The sequence below is a fragment of the Emydura macquarii genome, unplaced genomic scaffold (genome assembly GCF_026122565.2).
Source record: "Emydura macquarii macquarii isolate MOO-44397 ecotype Brisbane River unplaced genomic scaffold, CSIRO-AGI_Emac_v2 contig_1424, whole genome shotgun sequence".
Lineage (NCBI taxonomy): Eukaryota > Metazoa > Chordata > Testudines > Chelidae > Emydura > Emydura macquarii.
In genome coordinates, this window is record NW_027131561.1 from 879,271 (window position 1) to 904,772 (window position 25,502).

General features: G+C 39.6%; 1 protein-coding gene across 6 annotated transcripts in view; it reads left to right on the forward strand.

Moving 5' to 3' along the window:
• The window catches only part of TBL1X (transducin beta like 1 X-linked), a 255,757-nt gene that overhangs the window by 167,401 nt on the left and 62,854 nt on the right, over window positions 1-25,502 (forward strand). For all 6 annotated transcript variants that reach the window (XM_067553003.1, XM_067553005.1, XM_067553004.1 and 3 more), the window contains one exon: window positions 21,579-21,686. In XM_067553003.1, the coding sequence (XP_067409104.1) occupies window positions 21,629-21,686 (58 nt within the window). In that variant the 5' untranslated portion in view covers window positions 21,579-21,628. The remainder of the gene's footprint in view (window positions 1-21,578; window positions 21,687-25,502) is intronic.

Sequence of the window (25,502 nt, forward strand, 5' to 3'; positions counted from 1 at the left end):
AAAAACATCGTTATTTGGACCCCACTATGCTCATGTGGTTCCATCACATTGTTTGTTGCGTAAAGAATAAGACCTATCCTCTCTCAAACAAATGAACTCCAAAGTCCTCTAAAAGAAAAGTAGGGCATACCTGTGTGCATATATTCATATCAGGAACCTTTAGTTACATTTCCTCTGCGTAGGGGCAGCTTTTATAGTGCTATGTCTTCTTTCAGGCATAAAGACTTTGAAAGTGTCTCTCTGCAAGAATAAATTTGGTCATTGGAAACTTGTCTAGTTAATAAATTACAGTATTAACTGGCAGAACAGCAGCAAATCTTCTGCCAGGTATAATATAACACTCTATAGCACTCCTTTCCTCCTGAAAGATCTCAAATCTCTTTATAAACCACAAAAGAATGAAACCTCTATTTGAAGCAGAAGGTGACAGCCAACGAGTTCATAATGTGCACATAGCAGTAATGTTATCCAAAATGTGTAGGACTGGCAAGAAGCTAAGATGTAAAGTGTTTCTCTACTTGTTTATGCAGCACCAGTCCAGGATGTAACACCAGAGCCAGTCCACCATCTGGGCATTCTTAGTTTTATCTTGTTCCATAACAATAGCACAATATTCCCTTAGCATCTCATCTCTTACTAGAGTTACTATTAAATGTAGAAGCCTTCTGTCTGCCTTCCTGGATAGGAGGACAGTTTATTAAATCCAGACTCAAACCCCTTCCATACAGCAGGAGGTGTCTAGTTCAGAAAGCCCTGAGATAAAAATACTTGTGCTAGCCAGTCAGAAGATCACAAGATCTTTGATGTTTCTTGTGGCTGTAGTATATCTGAACCAAGCTTTTTGTATTCTTGTTATGGTGTACTGACTGCTATAGAAAATATTCCATCTACCTTTAACTAGGAGATGTCTTGGCATATAGTCCCATTCAAGATATTGACTTTCTCCCTGTATGTAGTTTTGAAGGTAAATCCACCGTGGTTCTGACCTACATGAGGTTCCATCCCTGACCCAGGTTTGTTCCATAATTTGTAGACTGACTTCTCTTATTCCACATAATATTTCTTGTTTCAATCCCCAGAAAAAAACAGGGATTCTTAGCTTCAGTAAGCCATTTGCAAGGCATTCACTCAGTTATTCTAGTGTCTTCAGCCAAATAACTGACGGGTGTTTGCTCTGTTAATTCATTGTATCCAAGAAGTGTGAAAGAGACCATGCCATCACAGGCTTGAAATGGTTAAATCAGTATGTCCTTTCCCAAGAAATATAATGTACTTGATGGTTGTAATTTTAGTGTTGGCAATGGCTTCACCAGGAAAAAAGGTGTGTGTGTTTTTAGTGAACTATTTACAATGTACCTTATATAGAGAGAGGGGAGCCTAGGGTGTACTTTGACCTGTTAATACATGTTAAAATAACATTCTACCTCAGGTAGTTGCCATGTGTTAGCTAATATGTGGTAAGAACAGACTTTTCCCCCCCTAGTAAGCACAAGGCCTCAGTAACTGTATTTGTGGACCTACAGTATGATTACCTCCACCACCAATGACATTTCAGATTCTGCCATGGGTATTTTTACCTACAACATTGTTCCCTCCTGTTCTTTGTTCAGGTAATATCTCTGAGTTTTCAAAAAAATGGAGGGAGTGGGCAGACCATTTAAGGCAGGACAGTCTGGTGGTTGTACCCTTCTTGGGTGGATGGCTTTTTCCAGCTACAAGTAGAAGTGTAGACAGTTTAGATGATACTGGTACTATTTTACTATAATAGTCTGATGGTGATTGAGTCCATAAGTCTTCTGTCCCTGAGGGGAGGGAGGGGGGAACTTTTGACCAGAACAAGCAGGGAGAATCACAACCAAAAGGGTGAATGTTTCAGAAAGCTCTAAATTACTTAAAATGGACTCATAATGGAAGTTGTTTTACAACCTTACATATAGACTGTAAATGAGTGTACAATATTGTTACCCGTTTTGGCCTGAGTGGTTAGCCAAAATTCAAGGTCCTATGGGTTGTATCCATTAGGAGGAGAAAATAATGATGGAGAAAAATATTTCTTTGATGCAATCCTGTTTCTTTACTAAGAATGTACAAAGTCCTGTTTCCTTGAATACCATAGGATTTAAATAACAGGAGATAGCTTCTTTGCTTATTGTACCAAGCTTCTTCAGCCAGCACTGTATCCAAAAATCTCTCTAGCCCTTTTCCCAAGTTCATGTTCCCAGTGCTTGTTCTGGTTGCCTGCTTGGCTTTCTGCTCCTTCTCTGTCTATTTCTGTGGTATTTTTCACTGCTTCTATCAAACACAGCTCCATCAGTCAATGTCCTCGCCCCAGCATTTGCTGTATCAGTCACTAGGTAGGGAAACTCCTTTGACCACATGGCTCAGCTTCTACTCAAGCCTTGCCAAGTGCCTGTGTTTTGGGCGGTGCTCCTGTTGTTTCAACTATCTGGTTCCATAAAGGAACTCAGCTAATTTTAAAACTTATCCTGAACAAAAGGCAGCTGTTACACGCACCAGCTTCAATGAGGTTTAATCTGACCCATAATTTATCATTTGTTTGCTTTTTTCTTTGTTTCTTTTAAAATTGTAATAGTCCTCTCTCGTAAAGCATCATGAGATCCCCATGTGAGGGAAGTTATATAAATGTCTTGTTGTTGGTCAGTGTGTTTGTGTCCTCTAGTTCATAGAGAATCGAGTGAAGTATACAAAGTTCCCTCATTCAGTCTCCCCTCCAGAAATTCCAGCAACTTATTATTTTTAAATACTTTTGGATGAGCCCAAAATTTAAAGAAAAATATTATTATTTGCTGTGCATCTCGTGTTATGCTTCCTGTCTCTTTTTACCCTAGCAGTAGCACACACATGCTGGGTTGATTATAGTGGAGCATAGGATAAGTCTTTGAAAAGGAAGAAAAAAGAACTTGGGTTAACCTTTTTAAAAAGATTTCTGCTACAGCAAAGTCTTTTAAAAAAAAAAAAAAAAATTACGAGAATTGATGCGGTGAGACCTAGAGTGTGAAACTACTACTTGCAAGATTAGATTAGTCCAGGTTGAACAACTTTGAGAAGCATGCATTTAATAAGAATAGACAGTCGTGTTCTTTGCAAGTTACATAACTTTAGGTTATACAAAAAATGCTTTATAAAATTAAATATCATAAGATGATGAACATTGTACGATGCCATAAATAAAAAAAAAAACCATGGTGAATAAATTAAAGCATCCAGTCATCGGACTTGTGGCAAGATGTCATCCCAGAGCATGCCTTCTCAAGGCAGGGCATGGCCCTGCAGCCAACCCATCCTCAATCCTGGACCTCCCAATAACTCAGTCATAGTCCAGAGTACTTATAACAAAATTCTCGCGCTTGCCCAATCCTTACCTCTTGGGGCTTCCAGCTCATGGCTTGTTCTAGAGTTTCTGGTTCCCAGATCCCCTTCAGTTCCTTCTGGGCCAGGGAGCTCTCCCAGTCCCAACAAGGCCAGGGGCTCCAAAGGAGACTTTTCCCACTGATCTCCTTCTGCAGTTGTCTCTGGACTTGACTGTTTCCTCTGGGTTAAGGGATTCCACAGCCCTCCTTCCTTTTGGTTCAAGGGCTCCGCAGCCCTCCTATTTGGGGCTGTGCTGTAATTCAGGCGGTAGCCCTAAGCTAGTTTCTCCCAACTGACCCATTTAAACTGTTCCCACCTTGTTACACCTGGACACACTGCAGTCTTTCAAACAGACAGAACTCAAAACAACACCTTCATAACAATTCCTTTCCTCTCAGGTGTGTCTGCTGGTGGGCAGTTGTCCTGTTATCCTCACCACTTGGAGTCAGGTCAATGCATCTCAGTCCTTTGCCATAGGCTGGGAGAGTGCAGCAGGTATGCAGTTCTTCTCCTGCTAGTGCCTCTGCCGTTGTGAGGGAAGAAGCAGATTATATGCTGCCCTCCTTCCCAGAACTTGTCATGGTTGGCTGAGAAAGGGGAGTCTTGTCCCACACTACACTACCAGTCTTCTCATCCCTGGCCCTTAACCAAACAATGGTATAGGGGTTTTTCCTCCACAGACACTATCCTTTACCCCTGGACAATTTTTTCTGTCCCAGCATCTTCCTCTGCTATTTCCTAGGCCTTTTTCTGCTCTAGAACTCCTGGAACGTGGAAGGGGCTTAGTCATGGAACGGGGGCTTGATTGGTCTTGATCTCCACTACTCCTTACAGGGGACAGAACATCCTTTCACAGGGGCTGTTTGACACATCAGAGTTATTTGGATTTAGCGATATGTTTGTTAACTTGTTTCTAGTTCCCCTTTTGGGTTAATTTGTTCTACTCCTCCTCCCCAAGTCTTTTCCCCCTCATCCTCCCCTGATTTTTGTGTTCAACAGTATAAACCTCAGTTCAGAGATCATTCAATCAACTAGAGATTATCTAATTCTAATCTCTGCCCAGAGCATATCAACCAGCCGGTATGCTAATTAACAGGTGGCTCAAAGAAATTCATTGGTGAAGATATCTGCAGCTGCGCCTACCAGTGTTCTTAAATTGCTATAATGGCATGCAAAATCACTCAGGGTTGAATGTCAGGATGAAAACAAGGCTGTTGAGAAAAAGGAACTGTTTTGACACATGGGTGAATGTTTCTGATCCTTTTAAATACTTAGTGACAGATGGGTTACTAGAAATCTTCTAAAAGGCACGCTTATCACCATTATTGGTAAATTATATTACTGTACACCTTACTGACATAAGATGAAATTATAAAAATTGTACCTGGCTTTGTTGTTTCAGTATCAGAATCACATTGTATTTATTACTATAAATTAGAGAGCTGAATCTGCTAAATGTTTGCTTTACATTTTGGTCAATCACAGATGCATTGTATTTCCTCATTTTGAAGGAGAAAGGGTTTATTCCTTTTTCACCGTATCCGTTAATGCAGCATTGAATTCTAATGTAAACACGATATACTCTGTTATGATTAAAACAAAAAAGTTATACAGAAATGTCCCACATGTATTAGTTAATGTTTGTTGAGCACTTTGAAGATATAAAGCAATATGGAACCATTATCTGGGGGTGGTAATAATTAATACATAAGCCCTTATTTCCCTTGCCCGAGAGAGAAATCTGTATACCCCAAAAAAAAAAAAAAGGGGGGGGGGGAGCATATGATGTACTTCCCTTACACTAGGATCATTATTATTGATTGAGTGAGGTCATGAATACTTCCTTTCGTTGTAGTAAAAGGGGTATATTCTTCCATCAAGCTTTCCTTTTCCAAGTGTTACAGTTTTCTCCATCCAGAAAAAAAAATTACAAATATTGTTAATGAACAATTTACTTTTTTTTTCCCATGAGGTATGCTGAAATAATTACTCTAAAAAAAGTCTAAACTGCTTTATTCTGGTTACTTGCCAGATGAAATTGCCTGGCTGTATTCACTAAGATGACTTAGGATGTTATGACAAACCCAAAAGCTTTTAAAAAAAAAAAGAAGAAAGAACATTTTAATGAAGTGATGCATTTTATACACACAGATCTGGATTTAAAATATCCTTAGCCCAAAAATGAAATTGACATTACAGAATATTTTTAAGTTTATTTTTCCTCCAGAGTTTCTTAAAATGAAAGATCACTGTTTCATTCTGGAAATAAGAATATACTGAAACAGAAAATACAAATTGTGAATGAAATAAAAACTTTCAAATCTATTTACACTGTCCTTTGGATGACCAAGGCTATTTTGAAACGCAGACCACCATCTTGGTTGTCTATTTTTCTTTTTAAAGCATGGTGCTTACACCAGTGCCCCTTTATAGTCTGGATATCACAGAAATCTTAATAATGCTGAGCGGAGCCCACACAAAAAGTGTACTGTTATTTTCCCTTCCTTCACTGCTGTTTCCCAAGATGGTAACATTGGTATGAAGAGTAACATTGGTGATCATCTGCACCACTAAGCAGGGTGACAAAAATCAATGGGAACTACTAGGAGCTCAGTACTCTTGAATGTCCCTCTTCTAGGTCACCAGTTCACATCTTGCCCAGCTCAGTAATGGATGACGGTTTAAGTGATGACTCTTCAGTGGCCTATTTGAAATGACTTGGTTGTCTCAGTCCAGTTCCTAGTGGGAAAACGTGCTGCTCAGCAGTGTTCAGCTGACCGAAATGAAAGATGCATATGTTTTTTTCAAGTTGGTGAGAAATTTTCTGCATGATAAAAGAGAAAGGAGGCTCCTCTCCACTTTCTGCTGTAATCTGACCCCTTCAGATGATCACACATTTAGCAATTCACATTTGGAGCGTAGACTATTGCTAAATGTTCAGAATTTGTGTTGTTTTCAAACTGTATTTCCCAACCGGGGAAGTGCAATGCATCATGGGAGATGTAGTCTTGACCATAGAAGAGAAAAGGGGGCATAAGGTACCTGAACTAGGACCTCCATGAGGCATAATAGATGCATTTCTGAATCAAAATTTCAGTTTTTGTGTGGAAATAGTTTGCCTTTTATTTATGTGATGAAACTTGACATTTTTGGGTGGTAACCCAGCAATTTGTAATTATCCTCCTCTGCTCCTTACACCACAGCATGTCCCTTTCCATAACCCCCACTGCAGTTAAATCACAGTTCTGCTTCTTTTGCCTCTATGGAAAGTCTGGCTCAGCTCCAGCCTTTGCTCAATGCACACAAAATATTCAGAAAATTTAGCTGCCAGCCTCTAATAAACCTTTGGTGAGCAAGTGCAAATGGTACTCTTCAAAGGTTTATAACTCAGCCAAATCTGGGTGAATTTTGACTGCAAAGCAAAAGTACTTTGCCACCAGCGTGAACCCTCTAGCACAGGGGTGTCAAAACATCTGGCCCGCGGGCCAGATACGGCCCGCCAACCTTTTTGGTCCGGCCCCTGGCAGCAGCGTGTGCTGCCGCGACAGCTCGCGGCGTGGTACTCTCTGGCAGTGTCGCGCACTGCCGCCAGAGGGTACAACGCCGTGAGATCTCACGGCAGCACGCACTGTCGCCGGAGAGTACAACGCCGTGAGATCTCGCGGCGTCGCATGCTGCTGCGAGATCTGTGTACTCTGGCGGCAGCGCATGGAGCGCTGTGTGCACGAGACACAGCGCTCCAAAAGTGCCTCGTATTTCGATTTATGGTATGTATGGCCCACTTGACGTACATTTAATTCAAATCTGGCTCGCCAGAGCAAATGAGTTTGACGCACCTGCTCTAGCAAATATTAAGCCCCTGCTCCAAAGCATGAGGGAGCTACAGCTTCTCAGTGAAACAGTTATATAAATATCAGCAAATTGGTGTCTCTTCCCCTAACCGGGTTTTTTGAAATGACTGAACTGATTTTGCTTAAGTCTTCCAGAAAAATATAGTCTGAGGCAGACACCTGTAAGGGAGCATTACAGCCTGAATAGGCAAAGTTGATCATGTTATAGGCAAGTGAAAATAGGATCTTATAATGAAAAGTATTAGTCATCCTTAACTATAGGTGTTGATGCCGGCTTCCTCTATAACAAAAATCTTCAGTTTGTGTTAGCAATAGAGGAAAAAAAAAAAAGATGTAATTCCTAGTGAGGAATTACAAAACCTATCTACAAGGAGAATGATCAATGCAAATTCATCGTAAGCAAACAATGGATGAATAATAATACTTAACATTTATGTAAATTTTTTCACCCATGTTGAAAAAGAACAACACATACCATTTTGTATTCAACTGCAAAAATTCTGGTAGAAGTAAGCTCTGAGCAAAAGCTTCTTCTAAGAAATCATTTGCATCTATTTCTCTTCCCCATTGAAGTATTAAACTCTGCCTCAAGGACTGACAAAGGGTTTGTTTGTGGTTAAGACACAGGTCTGTGAATCAGAAGACCTGAAGTTCCGTTCTTGGTTCTGCCCTTACTATGTGATCTTGGGCAAATCATTTAACTTTGCTTTATCTTAGTCTCGTCATTTGTAAAATGAGGATTTTAATACTTACCTGACTTCATAAGAGGCCTGTCAAGCTTAATTGGTTATTATTGTTAGTAAAGCCCCATTAAGACATTTGAATGGAAGACCAAGTACAAAGTATTGTTATTAAAAACATTTAGTTCTTTCAAAAACAAAACAAAACACTACTATAGTGGTAAACTGGAACTGCTCCAGTGTGCAAAAAGGCATTCTTCATGATGAAACCGAGGCCTTTAAAATTTCTTTCAAACAAAGAGACAGAAAGACACCCCCCCCCCCCCCCCACACACACACACACACACACACACACAGTTGTCTGTTGGTTAGGGCATTCGTGAGGGATATGTGAGAGACCCAGGTTCAGGTCCCTGTTTTACCTGATTCAGAACAGGGACTTGAATGTGGGTTTCCCAAACCCCTAGTGAGTGCTCTAGCTGCTGGGCTATTAAGTAGGACACACACTCTCTCTTTCCTCCCCAGACTGGAGAAAGTTTTGCTGAAACCAATTCTTTTTTCTCCCACAAAAAGTTTGTTTCAACTAACTGGCATTTTCTGATGAAAAAAGTTCTGTTAAAAAATTCCCAACCTCCTCTAATTGCAAACCAGATTAGGGAGTAAGTGGACTCACAATACCACTGTTGTTGAGACTGTAAGGCAGTTAGGCACCTAAATCCCACTGAAATTCAGTGAGATTTGGAGTCAAAGTCCTATAGGATCCTTTGAAAATCCCAGCTGTAACAATACATGTACCACTTCTTATCCCTGAATACCTCCTTCCAACTCTGCCAGAATCAACACAATTGGTGCAGAAACCAGAGGGGAGGTCAGAGTCTTAAAACCTTGTCAATACGCAGGGAAAGAATAACAATTCTAAGCCTCATTAGTTTCAAGCCTTTAATAATGTTTCTCAGGCCCATTTATTTATAGATTTAAAGCTTCAGTTTTATTCTCAACGTCTAGGCAGGTTTTTTACAAGAAAATATTTTCCTATTAATTAAGCTAGTTCTTAATTATAGCATTTATAGTTATCATAACATATTAAAGTTCTTCCAGAGAAGTATTCAGCTTGAAAATTTTCATGAAAAACTTCAGTTATATCTATCTTAAAAACTCTTGGGGAGTCAGAGTCTAACTTAGCTAGCTTCTAGGGCAGCAAATGTATAGAAAGTAGGTTTCAAAGAAACTTTCCCTAACGTTGCGCCTTTAACCATAGATTTTCCAATTGAGGATAAAACTGAAACTAATAGACACTCAATAAAATCTCAATTGATACAGCAAAAGATTATGAAGAATTTTCAAAAAATAGAATTTAAAACTCCTACCTCCCCAGTCCAGCTATCCAAAGATCCAAGGAAAAAAGGAACGTCACACTGAATGAAACTGCAGCTAACAAAACAACATAAAACCCTTGAAATCTGTCCCCATATTCCTGCTCACCTTTCACCTACAAGCCAGAGACAATTGTCTTACCCTTTCCATTCTACATCTAATATACATTTACAGTATGGGCCACGAATCACTGTTATAACCACATTGTCTTCATTGACCTGTATACCTCTTGCAATAAATGGGCCAGAAACTCAAAACTCCAGTCTGTCCTCCTTTTAGAGGTCATAGACACACATCACCTGACTTTTCACATACAGCCCAGACTCTCCATCACTCACCACCATATTATTAGCCAAAACGACTAATCTTGCAGAGAACTACTTCTTCTTCTCCTCCTCCCCTCCCCTCCCTGCCCCCCATTAGTCCAATATATGAGTGGAGCATGGAGGTGGGTGTTAGTATCATACAACTAAAGGTCATGCTACTGGAATTAATGCACCTAAAAGATCAGACTTAGCTTTTGTGTGGCATCTGGTGAGGATCCCTGCTGGAGGGTGGAACAAAAGAGTAAGTTAAGTATGTTGTTGGAACTCTGAGTCCATAGTAAAACTTTCATTGACTTCTGGTGAATCTGGTTTTCACCCTCTAACTACAAAATTATTCAATTTCTGAAGTTGCAGCTTGGGGTGTTTTTTTGTTTTGTTTACCAACTTTAGCATGAGAGAGGCAATATAGTCTCAGTCTCAACTCTACTTTAATGGTGGCTTTTGTAAGGGAATTATCTTGTTTTATTTAAACGCTTAGAGAAAATCAGAACATGATTAACGGATGAAAAAAAACTGGTTTATTTAACAGTCTGGATTTTCAAAGAACTAAGTACATTTCAAAGGGATAAATATGCATTCAGTACACACATTCTTCTATCTGAAGCTGCAAAATCCACATGAAGCAGTGCTTTGGACCAAGTTATTTTATGAAATGTCTAGCAATTTGCATATGGAAAATATAAATTAACAATATTCAGTATCTGATCAGTAACTACTTAGAAGTTTCTACAGAGAGACCTTTTGGAAGGGAATTATCTGTTTTCCTGACTTGAAGAGAAATAGAAAATAAATCTTAGGGTATTTCGTCACTGATGGCGGCAAATTCGCCGCTGTCAGATCAATTTATCCAGATCGATTGAGCAGAAATGAAGACCCGCTCAATCGATCTGGAAGTCAATTCAATAAAACCACCTCTCCGAAAAGCGTAGCACTGCATTGACGGGTATGCATTTCCTGACAGCGCAGCGTAGCGGAGATGGCGTGCAGAAGAGAATTTAGGAAGTCGACGTAAGTTATACAAGCTACTCTGAGTAGCTTGTGTAACTCCCATCAACTGCTGCCGAATTTCCCAATAAGTATAGACCAGGCCTTATTGTTTCACCCATACAGTCTCTAAGAAGCAGTTGTTGGGAATATTAGAATGGCAAAGAGGGACTGTCATTTTTACCTGCCTTGACAAGGACAGATAAATAGGCTGAGCCCAACTGAGTCTGAACCTATCTGAGCGTGAATTTTGTTCTCACACCAATGTAAATCAGGAGTGACGCTAGTGAAGTCAATGTAAAACCTGTGGAAATGAGATCAGATCCTCTCCAGTACATGGAATAAATAATGAAAGCTATAAATGCTTACCAACAGTAATATATCTTGATAGATGTTTATTTTTGATGTCATTACACTGATAGGCACCTATTCTGTGCACTGGTTGTCCTCACAGCAGTTAAAATTGATACTCTCTTAACTGCCTATTTGTTATAATGGATAATGTTATTTATCTTGCTCTGATGAAATAAGCAAATGCTTTCTCCCCCTCCAAATGTTTCTAATGGTAAATTTGAAGAAACAGAGATCTTTATGTATTTATAATTATAGCCAATCTGTATAGTATAAAAATAGTAGGTATCAAATGGTGTCTGCCCTATTTAAGGTTCCAAATAGTTTCCATTATAAACTAGCGCTTTCACATATTGCTCATTTTCCAAAATACTTATTTTGGGGGCTGAAATTTTCCATGTTTGTTGTGTGCCTGAAGAATTTATTTTATTTTATTTTATTTTTAACTTAGAATACAATCCTTTCAGTTATTTTTGAGTTATGGGAGAATGAAGAAAAGAATGTTCTGCGGTGTAATAATGATAAATTAATAACGATAAAATTATTTTTAAAAACATCCAGTCACACTTTTTAACTGTACTACAATGCTTAAGTTTGAAGTATGTGGCAAGACCTACTGCCTTAGCTTGAGATGGGGGAAAAAAAAATTAAGTTGTAAAGGACGTAAAAATAACATCTAAGTGTTCTCAGTAACATCTGCTATGCTTATTAGCAGAGGCTAATGAAAACCCTTAATGGCATCAGTGCACATTCCCTTACTGGATGCTACCCCAGACTTTGACTGGCCCCACAGGCTGCTTCTCACAGATTTGGTCTCTACCACTACAAACCGATAGCATAGCTGTAATTCACTGTGCCATCATACAGAGCTTGCAATGATGCACCATTATTGGGATTGTATTTGATCTAAGCAGGGCTAATCACTGTGATGTCCACTACCGTATCACTCTGCAGTAGAGCAGAGGTAATGTAGGCAGCAAATGTTGGCATAGCAGCAGCTACAACAGTGCCAATTTATTTTCCCAGTTCAATCTCATGGTGTTTCTGCCCACCTTTAGTCAGAGTTTTGACAACACAGATTGCTGGCTCTGTCCCCTGTCAGGTTGGCTGTGAGCAGCTGTGGCGGAAACTGGCTGGTCTCTGTCCCTTACCTGCTTATAACCCACCAAGCAGCAATAAAATGTACCAAGATCATGCAAAATTCAACTTCACCAAAACTTGAAACATGTTTATTTATTTATTATATCCCACAGGGATTCACCTGAAAAACACACACAAAATCTACAGGCACAAAGACGTACAGGCACATCTACCCAGTGCTATTTCTTGTTAGGGGTGTCAAACAGGAGAATCAGTTAATGGATGCACAGATATCTTAATCACTTGTATTGACCAAACAGACAATATGCTCTGCACCTATGCATTATGGGGTAGCTGCAACAACACACAAGCCTGCAGTGCTTGCAGGGAGAGTTGTGTGTGAACACAGTGCTTTGTCTGGATCCATAACACAGAACCTACTGTGGACATTCCCCACCAGTGCAGTTTGCACAAGTGCAGTTCCATCCGTTCACTTGGTAGCAGCGCATTCTGTTAGTTTGGATACACTTGCTGGCTGCTGCAGGAGCCAGTCTGTATAAGGAACATTGTAAATGTCTGGCTAAAAAATGCAAAGCCATATTCTTCTATCCCTCCCCTCCCAAGATAAGAGTCTGAGGGCTAGACTACACATACCACACTGTAGCACTTAGTGAAGATGCTACGTGAGCTGACAAGAGAGCTTCTCCCATCGGCGTAGGTACTCCACCTCCCTGAGAGGCGGTAGCTGTGTCGACAGGAGAAGCTTTCCAGTCGACAAAGCACTATCTACCCCAGGAGTTCAGTCAGTATAACTGCGTCGCTCAGGGGTGTGTCTGTAGTGCAGACCAAGCCTTAATGTCAGGAATTGGGGAAAATCCTGTATCATGCCCAACTTTTAGGTGCCTAGAAACTCACTGGGATTTGCAAAGCCTGAGTTCAGCATATAGGCCCCCTATACAATGCATGGGGAGAGATTGGCCCTTAGGCAATGGGAGGTGCCAAGCGAAGCTTAAGCCACACCCCTCTCTGAGATTGGTGCTTAAATTTGGGCTATAGGGAGGTGCCTCCCTCTGTTTGGGACTTTCAGCTGCAAACCCTATATTGCTGTTCAGCGCTTATGCCTCGTTTTGCGAGGGGGAGGATGAGGACAACCTCCATCATAACTTCTAGCCCAAGGGTGAGGTTACTCACCAGGATGTGTGAAAGACCCAGTTCAGACCCCCTCCCCCTATTCCACTTGAGGAAGAAAAGGGATTTGAATTGGACTGTGCCATCTCTCAGGTGTGCGCCCTGGCCACTGGGCTATAGGTTATTCTGATGTGGGCTCCCTCCATCTCTCCTGTTGAAGCTGTTCCACTGTGGATAAATAATGTTAAGAAAAAAAAAAAGTCATTGGAGCCGGGGGACTGGATCTTGAGTCTCCCAGGAGACTGCTCTAACGAACAGGCTACAGTGTCATTCTCATGTGTGCGTGCTCTCTCTCTGGACCATGATTTTTTCATTATTTATTCACAGTGGAGCAGCGTAGTGGTTAGGGCATTCACCAGAGAGAGGTGGCAGATCCCTGTTCAAATCACTTTCCCCGCTTCAGATAGAAGGGGGCCTTGAACCAAAGATCTCACTCATTCTAGGTGAGTACCCTAGCCCTGGGCTAAAAGTTATGAGGGAGGTCCTTCCCTGGCCATTTTCTATAGGGGCTCAATCCGGTAGGCGAGCTCTGAGTATGTCGTGCACAGAACTTGCTTCTACAAGAATTTTTGCAGTTGAATACTAAATGATATATGGTGTTCTTTTTCAGTATGGGTGAAAAAATGTACATAAAAGTGATATATTAACTACTTTTAGTTAATACTTAACTTTTAGTTCAGGGACAACACACCCTGAGTGTATGATAGACAGAGGAATGCCTGTCTTTCCCTGGTTCATGCATCACTCTGGGGTTTAAGTGTCCGGACACCTACTAGTGTGAGGTTGCAGTGTGCATGCCCACAGGCCGAAACATAAGAGTCTAAGGAACTTTTAGTGCAAAAATTAAGGTGCTGAGCGAGTTCAGATACCTACACAGTTTGGTGGAAGCTGAGCCGTAGTTTTGTGAATCCCAGTGCGGCCTGATTCTGGGATTCAGGTTCCTAAGGTGGTGGTTAGGTGCCTAAGTCCTTTTGTGAATCTAGCCCTTTGTGTGCATATAAGGAGTTAAATCCTGGCTCCACTGAACGCAAATGGGAGTTTTGCCATTCAGTGGTGCCTAGATTTTACCCAGTATCTCTGTTCTCAACTCAAACCCAATAGTGTAGTCAATGCTTAATGCCTCTAATTCAGACTCCTTATGTACAGATACTAATTTCAGCTGTGAGCCCTAGAGCTACCATCAGCCTTCTTTTATCCTGGTTTCCTACAGCTCTTCATATAGTGTGTGCATGTAAACATTAAAGTTATTTCTGTGTATTTAAAAAACAAGCTAATTGAAGTTGCCTCTTTTCAAAGTAGGTCATGAAAGAAATACAACACAATCGCACTAATTAAGAAGGGGTTTTTTTCTTAGCAAAGTGCCAAGAAGGAAAGATCAATACAGCAAAAACCCTTTTCACTTTAGAGCAGAGGGAGCTGGAAAAGATCCTCTTGAGCTCTCAGAACTGCAATGCTGGAGGCTGATGTCATTAAGAAAACCAGCTGAGGACTGAAAAATAAACCAAGCAAACTAATAGGTTTTAAGTGTAAAAATGCGGAGAAAGTTATACACCAATAACGTCCTACACAGAGGGACAGGCTTTAATCTTGGTGGTGCACAACATTGCCTCTTTTGATATAAGAATAGAACTGGCTGAGCATTTTTCCGTTAAAGGTTTTTCTATTGAAAAATGCTGATTTGCTGAAACGGAAACTTTTTTGCAGGAAAGGGTCAGTTTTGATTAAATTTCCTGTTTCAAAAAAATTGGGTGGAAAATAAAGGTCCAAAGCATCCCATTTTGACATTTTCTAAACAAAAAGTTCATTTTTCAGTTTGAAATGACATTTCATTTTGAATTTTAAGGTAATTTATGTTTTAAAAGTTAAAAGTTTATTGGAAATGAAACAGTTTGAAATGATCAAAATAAAACACTTCCATTGACCCAAACCAATTTTTTTTTTTTTTTTTTTAATTTTCAATTCACAAAATTTTTTGAGATTTTGATTTTTTATCCTGATTTGAGACAGGAAAATTTTTTGAAATCCCCCCCCAAAAAAAATTTCGGAGAGAGGAAAACCCTTTCCTGTCTGGTTCTGACAGGGACCTTGTACTGTGGCAGATACTTTTAAAGGTATGCAGTGAACATGTCCTGCACATCAGAGATTAGTCTGCCCAAAAGTAGGTCATTATCGATATTTCAGAGTGTTATGACCCTGTTCCTGCATTAAGATACATATGGATGGATCATTGGTTCCAGAGGGAGTCAGTCCCCTTGTAGTTGCTGGGACTTCGGATGAGTGTAGTCTTCACCCCACACAAATATGATTGTCGGCTATGAGCCATTATTTCCTATCATCAGGAGTGATCTCTTCAAGGCAAAGTGGAGGTTTATTTTCATTAAGTATTTCATTCTCACCCACTTCCTTTTCCTTCAAAAAACAGACTCCAGATTTTGAACTCTGATATCTGACCTCAGTGACTAATTGTACAAGATACACTCCAGCATGTCAGTATCAGAGCTGGACCATTCCTTGTTTATATCGGGGATCTTGAGGAATAATTGTATAGATGATAGACCTGGTTGTTGGCCCCAGTTCTGAAAATCTGAGATTGTGGGTAGCAGTGAGAATTTAATGAAGGTGAGTTGACTCTTGTTAGTTGGATTTTTATTTGTTTGTTTAATGTTTGTTGACCGTCATTTAAAAAACAAACCAGAAAACAGAAGGCTCAGGTCAATATAATACCTGGGGTTTTTAAAAAACTATGTCTTAATTTTGGGCTGTTTGGGATCTCCGAAAGTCCCATTGCCTTTTCTTTTGGAAATCTGTGCCCTTGCTGCTATAAACATCAGTGAGAGGCCCTTGACTGAGCCAGTCCATAGGAGTACAGCACGTCAGCACTTATTTGAAGCTGTTCTCTTCTTCTCCAGAAACGCAACTTGAATTTTAAAACAGCAACTTGGTTTCTAGATGATATAGTTGTGAGGAAAACCGCAAAACTATTAACTGAGTGTAAGCGGTGCAGAGACATCTGTGCAAGTCTGAACAATAGCTCTGACAGGTTTAACCTGCTTCGTTCATGTTACTGAGGTGTTAAATTATATGCCCAGTGATGATGATTTAAATATCAACGTAGGTATCTATTTCATTCCTCAAGAGGAGGAAAAAAGAGGGAAGAGTCAGAGATCTGCACAATTTATTGCGAATGACATCTCATTTTGGTGCCACAAATGGGTGGCGTCTGGAAGATGGCACCACTTATTTATTTTCCCCGGTCAAGAAGGAATCAAGTCCAAGGAGCTCAGCAGAGGCCATGGGCAGATTCAAGTCTCACAAAGGGAAGCCCAGTGGAGTTCAGGGAGTGTCCATGGTCCATATTATAAACAATTTACTCTGAGTTGTATCTCATTTTGGCAACTCATGAGTGTAGGTTGGGAAGAGTCCACCACCATTTTTTTTTTCTTTTCCCAGTTTGACCCCTGGTCATAAGCAGTACTTGGCCTATTATCAGAGGCTATTGAAAAGAAAAGGATCATCAGGAGCGTATGAGGTGAGCAGGAGAAGGAAAAGTAAAATTTCTTGCCCTCCAAAGATAGCATGCGAGAGGAACAGGATAAAGGTTCCTGTTCTGAGCATAAATCTGGAATGAAAGACAGAGAAGGGGCAAGAATGCAGAGTGCGGGACAAAAAAAATTGCCAGCCTCTGGGTGAGAAAGCTGTTGATTAAACACTGTGGTTACAGACAGCCTAGAAATAAGTAGTAGGACTGATTGAAATTTCATGTTGAAACTCTTTTTTTCAACAGAAAATTTGGGGGTTTGAATATTTTTTCATGAAAAGTAGCTGCTTTCTGCAGGAAATTTTGTTTTTCATCAAAAAAAACTGAACACCAGAAAACCAAAATATTTTTATTAGAAAATGCTGCTGCAGTGCATCACAGGAGTTCTAATTTCGTTTTCTCAGACCCTGTTCTATGAGATGGACTTACTGGCCAGACTACATTTCCCATGATGCACTTCCTCCTCTCCAAGAGAGAGGAGATGAGGAACATTATGGGTGTTTCTGGCTCTGGTGCATCATGGGAGGTATATCTTGACCGGGAACCTGGCCTGTAGAGGAGAATGGGAGCATGATGCACCTGAACTTCAACTCCCATGAGGCACTAAGGCAGTGTTTCCAAATCAAAATATTTTGGTGTTTGGCTGAAATTCTTTGGTATTCAGATTTGTGTTCAAAATCTGAAATTTTCCTTGAAAGATTTAGAAAATGAAAAGATATGTTTTCAATGTTGTCATTGAAAGTTTCCATGGGAAAGAAAACCTTTTTCCAACCAGCTCTACTATGTGGGTAGATAAATATTATAACCCCTCTTATGAGAGAGGGAGAGAGAAAGAGAGAGCCTAAACCTGTTCAGTGTGCATTCAAAGCACCCTGGAACTGCCATACTTCCTCAGTGGGCAGTGCAAGTGCCAGCCCAGCTTGTCTACTGCCTCACCCCTGCCCTTTGGCTTTCTGAGTAGCCACCAGCAGGGAGGGAGAGGAAATAAAATGCCTGTATTTCTGAGTCTTCCTCACCCACTGCCCCATCGCTCTTCTGCTTGAGGCAATGTAGGTGTATTATCAGTCACTGCAGATATTTTGTGGGCGGGGGAGAAGGTTAGCTTCTCCTACGCTGTGTCCTACTACCCCTTAATAGGCTGCTGACTCTGCTTCAAACTGCAAATCCCAAATCCTCTCTTCAGGCAGCCTTTGCTGCCCCCTGGAGCTTCCTGGTCACAGCCCTGAGCAAGGGTGCAGCCCTCAAGGATCCCACCAAAAAAAAAAAGGAAAATACAAATTTGGAATTGAAAAAACCAAAGAGAGAAAAGAAAAGAACCAAACATGGCACTTTGTTTAACCCCAGCTCACACTTTAAAAGAAAAAAAGTGATAGCCACCCTTTTAAGTTCTATAGTTTAAATAACTGAACGTAGTTAAATAACCCTGCCTGATGATGAAGCAAGGTAAGTCCCTGATCTTATAAACACACTCATGATTCTTAAATGCTTGGGGTCAGCAATGCTGTGGCTTAGTTTTAAGTACATGACAGTCCCATTGACTTTATTGGCACTACTCGCATACTTAACTTTAAGCACTTGCATGCATATTTGCAGGATCAGGACCCAGTTTTTTCTGTGTAGAACTGGTTATGAGAAAAGGTGTTTCAGGTTAAAAAAAAAAAAAAAAAAAGAGTTTGGATGTGTTTTCACCATCTGCCTGTCGTTGTGTATTGTGAACCTAATTATGTCACAGTGAACTCAAACGTTATCCCTTTAGCTTAAAGGTGAAACGGCCCCATAAGCACATCAATGTTGTCTCTGAGCTATACTTTAAAAAAAAAAAAAAAAAAAAAAAGAGAGAAAATGAGTATTAATCTAGACAATTGATCTCCACTAATAAGAAGAGAACATCAGGTTACTACATACACACCTCACCCCACCCCATACCACCCCAGCTAACAACTGGAGGCTTTGCGGGATTTGAGAGATGGACTGAGTTTTGTTGTGAGGGAGGGTTTTTTTTTTGTTTTGTTTTATTTCTTTGTCCCTTCCTTCTGAATCAGACTTAGAGCTACACAAGAGACAATTATGTTCCTCTCCTCCTGACTCTCTTTTCCACAGTCTGATATCAGGTTTGGGGTATTTTTGTGTGGGTATAGGGGAAGTCAAAAGGCAGGGTTAATGAAATTTAGTGTAGTCTTTCATGGCTCAGCTGAATTTCTGATGAATAGATTACCCTGGGGCAGAGCCAAGATCTCTGGATCATTTCAGATGGATGGAGCCCTGTGGTTGTGTATCTTATTGCTGCATTGGCATCCGCAGGACGGGGGGGAGCTTAAATGCATGAGCGGGGATCATCTGGTTATTTATGGGATGGTAACAATGTGTATAAAGATATGATCTGACACATATGTCAAAGTAATTCCTGCTCACTGACTTCAGGGAAAATGCATTATAAATTCAGCTACTTAGTGTGTTTGGAATTCTAATACAAAAGGGAGAAAGGTAGCTGCTGTGGAGGTTTTCTCTGTAGTTGCCAAACTATTTATTTTGCAGTCAGACTGATTTCCTCTGGCTTTTAATTCATTTAACAAAGGTGTTGTCTGGAAAAAAAGAACCTCTGAGTGAGGGAAGATTATGATGCTAATAACGTAACCTAATAAGATGCATCCCAGGAGCAGCACTTGTAATTTCTTGAGATTTTATTAATAATGCTCTCAGCAGCACAATGTACGTCAGCACTGAAACTGTAAGAGGTTTTAACTTTACCATCTTTCCTACCACCAAGGAAATGAAAGTGCTATTTTTAAGATACTAAAAAAAGAGTTGTTTTTTTTAAAACCATAGCTGTCAGAGTTTCTTACCTTATTGTTATATCTGCTGTAGTAATGAACAGCTGTGATAGGAATATATGTTTAAATGTAATCAACTAGATGGAGATAAAAATGGCTTTGACAGGCATCACTAATGTCTTTGGTGGGTTTGATTGTTTTGTGAGTATTATACAAAAGGGACACTTGGTGAATTATTCAGAAACCAATTCTATTTACTCTAGTTATATTTAAAGGTTGCCTTTTAAAAGTAGCCTCTTGGTAGGGATTCATAAGAAGTGCTCTCTGATTGTGCATTTTGGCCATTTAATACAAAATGCTGTACTTCAGAAAGGTGGATTTATCTGTCTCTTATGGGATCTATCACGATAGTACCTGATTTCCTTGCATATAGTAATGAATTTATCCTCTCAACATAGCTGTGGGTAGAGAAGTTTTACCCCCCACTTTACAGATGGAGAACTTGAGGCACAGGGAGACCAAGTGACTTTCCCAGAGGGACTCAGGGAGCCTCCTGTGGTAGAATTGGAAATTGAACCTAGATGTCCGGGTCCCAGTTCTGGGCTTTGACCACAAGATCATAGGAGGAGAACTTGCCATGCTTTGTGCTATCTATTTTCTCTTTTGCACAAGGTGCAAACTCCTGTAATTTAGAACCAAATACTTGAGAAGAACTTCTGCTAAATTACCCAGGTATTGGTTGTTGTGGAAATACAGCATCTGAGCCATTGCTGAAATAGAGCAGAGAAGGGAAATAAAAGGCATAATGAAGTTCAGAAGAATTCTATTTACATAAATATGCAGAGACATCTGTTACAGTCATGAGCGACCTGCTGGTTTAGATCATCAGTGGGGGGGAACTTGTACTTCATCAGCACTGCCTACAGTAGCAGGTGCAACTCTAGGCAACAGGAATTACTGAAGAGGTTTACAGTGAACAAAGACCACCCTGCATGCCAAGAAGAGACATTCGATAGATTCAAACAAACAGCAGACTCCTACAAAATTCTCCATTTATAATGTGTAAGCATGCTCTTACCTCCAAGCCTTTACACGGTGGTTATGGGTTCAGTGTGGAGGTCAGAGCTGTAAGACTCACTTCAAGTACTTAAAGCTGTTACGGTGAATTTTCTGAACCAACGAAAAATGAACAAAAAAAAATTGTCATCAAGATTTAGAGTGACAGAGTCAAATACAAAATATGATCTTAATATGTAGAATTTGGCTTCGTTTTCTATCACAAAATATACCCAAACTAGTCACGCGAAGCTGTCTTTCTTTTTAAAGGTTATGGTTATTTTAGTAAATCATCCACGCTTGACTCTGGTGCTGTATTAACTACCGAATACTTCAGACACTTCAACTTTTTATTATGCAGAGGTGTATGCATATACAGTGTTCTGCACAAGGTGTTCTGCAGCATTCCTTATAAATATATATTTGCCATTTGTTCTTTTTTTTTTTTTTTTTTTTGAATTGCTTATAATTTTATTGCTATTTTATTTAAGTTCTCTGAGCAACATTGTGCTATTTTTTTAGGGAACTATCTGTTTCTCACATGGATAAACCACTAGGCAAAAGACCAGATTATAAATTTTGGGCTGGAAAAGATTAGGTGTGGTGTGGCATACTATGTATTGACTGTAATTGCCAGCAATGCTGATCGGAGTGTTCTCAGACACTGAAGGGTGTTATCTAAGAGAACCGTAGTAAATCTATTTAAGAAAATTGTTAACTTTGGTAAAGGGCTTTCAAGATTTAGAATGCTCTCTTTTTCTCTCGTATACATAATGTTAAGCATTATTTGTAAATAATAACAACAAAAAGTACAGCACAAATTGAGTGCACAGTATGCAATGGATACTTCACATGGGGTCATCAGAACTGTAATAAATATAAACATTTTAGATTTAAAAAATATTAACTGTGTCCCTTTAAATAATGTTCCTCAGTTCTGGTAGCAAATAAAATAGTAAATCAAAATAGAACAAAAACTCTTTTGTTTTCTTCCCCTCTTTGAACAGAGCGTGGATCACACTTCTTGTAAACCTCATCATATTGAGGTGGGGCTAAGATGAGCATAACCAGTGACGAAGTGAATTTCTTGGTGTATCGCTATCTCCAGGAGTCAGGTAAATTACTTGTCTTTCATCACAACATGGGTCATAGTTGGAGAGACAGAGAAGAAAACCAATTTCTTGCATTGTGTTGTGTCAACAAAATTGCATTGAGCATTAGAGAATGGAAAACCCCGGCTAACTAGCCCCTGCACACAACCACATTTCTTTGAAACCATTCTCCATGGTAAAAGAGCCTACATATGCAGGTACAAATGTAAATATTGTTGTGAGGCAAAACAAGAAAATAAATAGCATTATGTTAACAAATGTCTAGTAGAATTATGTCACACTAGCCAAAGTTATTTTGGTAGCATATACACAAAGCACAACTACTTAATCCCTTGAGTTTTTTAGCCACTTACAAATATTTCAGTCAGATACTTGTCAGATGAAGAGAGAGTTTCTTTAAATAAGCTTTGTATTGCGCAGCAAATACATAAGCTTCTGAATGGTTATTAGTTTGTGGAAATATCTGATTTCTGTGCATAATCCATGTAACTGTGTATGTGAATTTCATTGTGCAAGTGGAACTTTGTTGTTGATCCCTAAACTGTGGGTATACCTTTCTCTTCCCTTTCCCCTGCTCCTCTGACCGCTCTTTTTTCAAAAGTAGGAGGGGGTCTTTTAGAGTAAAACCGTAAGCTGTGCTTTTAAAAAATACTTTTAGATGGCTGATTCATTTTAGAGGCTCCATTTTGCTTTTTCCCAGCCTGCTTCCACTTAGTGGCTAACAGCAGTGGATTGGACTGTTGCTTTCATGATGTGTGGGGCAAGTGCATTGCCCAGGAACTGACATCAAGTGTCCCAACAGGGCCTAGAATTGCTCTCTCCAACTGGTCAGAGATAACTAGAGCGGGTTGAAAATTTTTGAATTTCAAAATTAAAACAATAAACAGACTTCAGCAAAAATGTCCTTTTTTTTTAAACCAGCTCTAGAAAGAAACCTTATGGCTCCATTAGGCTAGGCAGATGGGATCAAAATATTAGCAGCTATTTGGTGTGGAAACTCAAATCTGGATCTCTGTTTGGAGAGGTCAGAGTATTTTTGCTATTCATTCCAGCCCGGATGTGTGGATGCCCACATCCATGTCCGTGTCCGGCCCTCACAACCCTGGAAAATTCCATTGAAGCTCACTGGATGTGGCATGATGGGTGGCTTGATGGGTTTTCAGGATTTATTCCTCAGAGAGTCTAGCACAGCCCTCTTTCCCCCATCTGCACCACACTCACTGCCTGTTTCCCCTCTAGTCATCTGGGTCATTAGGACATGGCTGCTGTCTGTAGTCTGGTGATGGAAAGCAGGGGCTGAGAAAAATAAAATTGGATCTAAAATTTCATTTTGAAAAATAAGCTGATTGGGATTTCACTCTAAAAGGCTTTTGAACATCTAAGAAAGGTGCATGGAGAATATAGCCAGACCTCTGAATCCTAAATTACTTTCTGTCATATATTTGCACACATCACAGTGTTTTGCAATAGTTTTTTCCTACAGGACAGAAAAAAACAAAGGTAGCAATCTTTGTATTCATGATTAGCTGTCAACAGTCTCACTGATGCTGTGAAATGATTCAAAAGGAAACTTTATGGACCTCCCAATGAATGGCAAGATCTAAAGGATTGTGGAAAAAGGCTCTTTTGGATGCTTTTACTTTAACATTTTCCAGTATATTTTATCCATTTGCAGGGAGAAAATATTGTTTCTACTTCATATTCAGCTTTTAATTGACACTGAAAGCTATACTGCCCTAACTTTTTTATGCAAAGGGTCAAATTTGGCTCTCATTTACATCAGAGTAAATACAGAGTAACTCCACTGACATCACTGAATTTACTCCATATATAAACAATATAGTTGAGAACAGAAGTTGGTACTAATAATTTAAAGGAAAAACAAACTCAAACCAAACACATTTGGGCCTGGATAGTCCTATGCATAGACTATGCATAGTCCCAGTAATGGTATCTGACCCAGTTGCTGGACAGATAGAATGTTGTACCATAAATGGGAACTATAAGTAAAGCTGTGCAGGCAAATCTGTTTTTAAGACGCGTGTGCTCTACAATTGGCTTTGACTTTCTGAGCCAGGCTTAGACTGTTTTCTCTTATGGAGTTTTTAATTGGCTTTTTTTATAACACAAATAGAGAAATCTCAACTTGTAAGATGTTGTACCACCTTCTAGCATAAACAATGTAGAAAGACAAGAGAGTAAATTAAAAAGGTCTAAACAAGGGTTTCTAATTATTGTAAATTTGATATCCACTGGGGGTTTTTTTCAATATAGTTTGAATTCAGGCATCTAGAGTTGATGGAATCTGCACAACCAGGGATTTTCTAGATTTCCATCATTGATACTGTATATTGGAATGTGGGCTGAGGTTTGTGAGCCTCAGCCCCGCTCACAAAACATCAAGAAAATAAATCAAATAGCAGCATCAAAGTATTTTAAGAAGAAAACAGGTGCTCACTTTTCCCTTTCTCTCCTTTAATGTACTCTTGGGAGAATTCTAAGCTTTTTCCCTTAAAATGTGCATGAGTAGGGAAAAACGACAAAAGGAATCATGCACAACACAAGTAGGAAAAGCCATACAAAGCAGGAACATTCCTAGCTCATTACAAATATTTCACAGCTATGAGGCAGCAGGGTGCTTGAGGTTAATTCAAACATTGTCATGGCAAAGGTACCTGTGGGTACTGTGCACTTCCTCTGGAAAATACTCTAAAGACATGATTATGTCACTATGATTATGCCTTTTAAAATTGAAAATTCATCAGTAAACCTCAAAGGTTACTTTCTCTTTCTTAATATCCTACTGGACTGGAAATATTTGTACCCAAGAGAATTAAAAGTATTGATTGAGGATCCCTCAACTTTATTGTTAATTTTTAACATGTTTTGGAATACTGGGAAATAATTTAAAAGGGTAAATGGGATTGGTTGACAAAGGTAACTATGTTGATGTAATATATTTAGGCTCCCGTAAGGCCACATGACTTACTCTTACATGACATTCTAAAAAAAAAATTAGCACTATGCAAATCAGTGTAGCCCATATAGATAATTAAAAAACTGGTTAGATCTCAAAAAGTAGTTTTAAATGTGAAATAGTCATGCAATAAGGGTGTTTCTAGTCAGATTCTATAGGGATCTGTTCTTGGACCAATGTTATTCAAGATCTTTATCAATGATCTGAAAGAAAAGGTATTACATGAAAATTGGTGTAGTGGTAAATAAGGATGTGGTCAGGCCAGTTTTACAGACTGATCTGGAGCATGTGGTGAAGTGGTCTCATTTAAACAACATGCGTTTTAGGTTAATAAGACAAAGTCAAGGTTATAGATCTGGAACAAAGAACGTAGGTGGTCATTCTTCAAAGATAGGGACTGTATTCTGGAATACTGTGACACTGAAAAGAATTTAGGGGGCATGGTGAATAACCAGTTGAACATGAGCTTCCAGTGTGATGCTGTAGCTAAGAAGGAGAGCACAGTTATTGGATGTATAAGAAGTGGGAATATCAAACAAGAGTTAGAGAGAGGATATTACTGCTGTATATGGCATTAGCATGCCCATTACTGAAATATTGTGTCCAGTTCTGATGTCCAGACTTCAAAAGAAAATTGAAAAATTGTAAAGGGTTTAAAAGAGCTACAAAAATGATATGACATCTGGAAAACATTCTTAATAGCGAGAAGTTTAAGAAGCTCAATCTTTACCAAAAGAAGGTTGTTCACTGTCTACAAATACCTGCATGGGGAAGAGATTGCTGATAGTAGACAGTGCTTTAATTTCGCAGAACAAGATATAATGAAGCTAGGGAAATTCAGG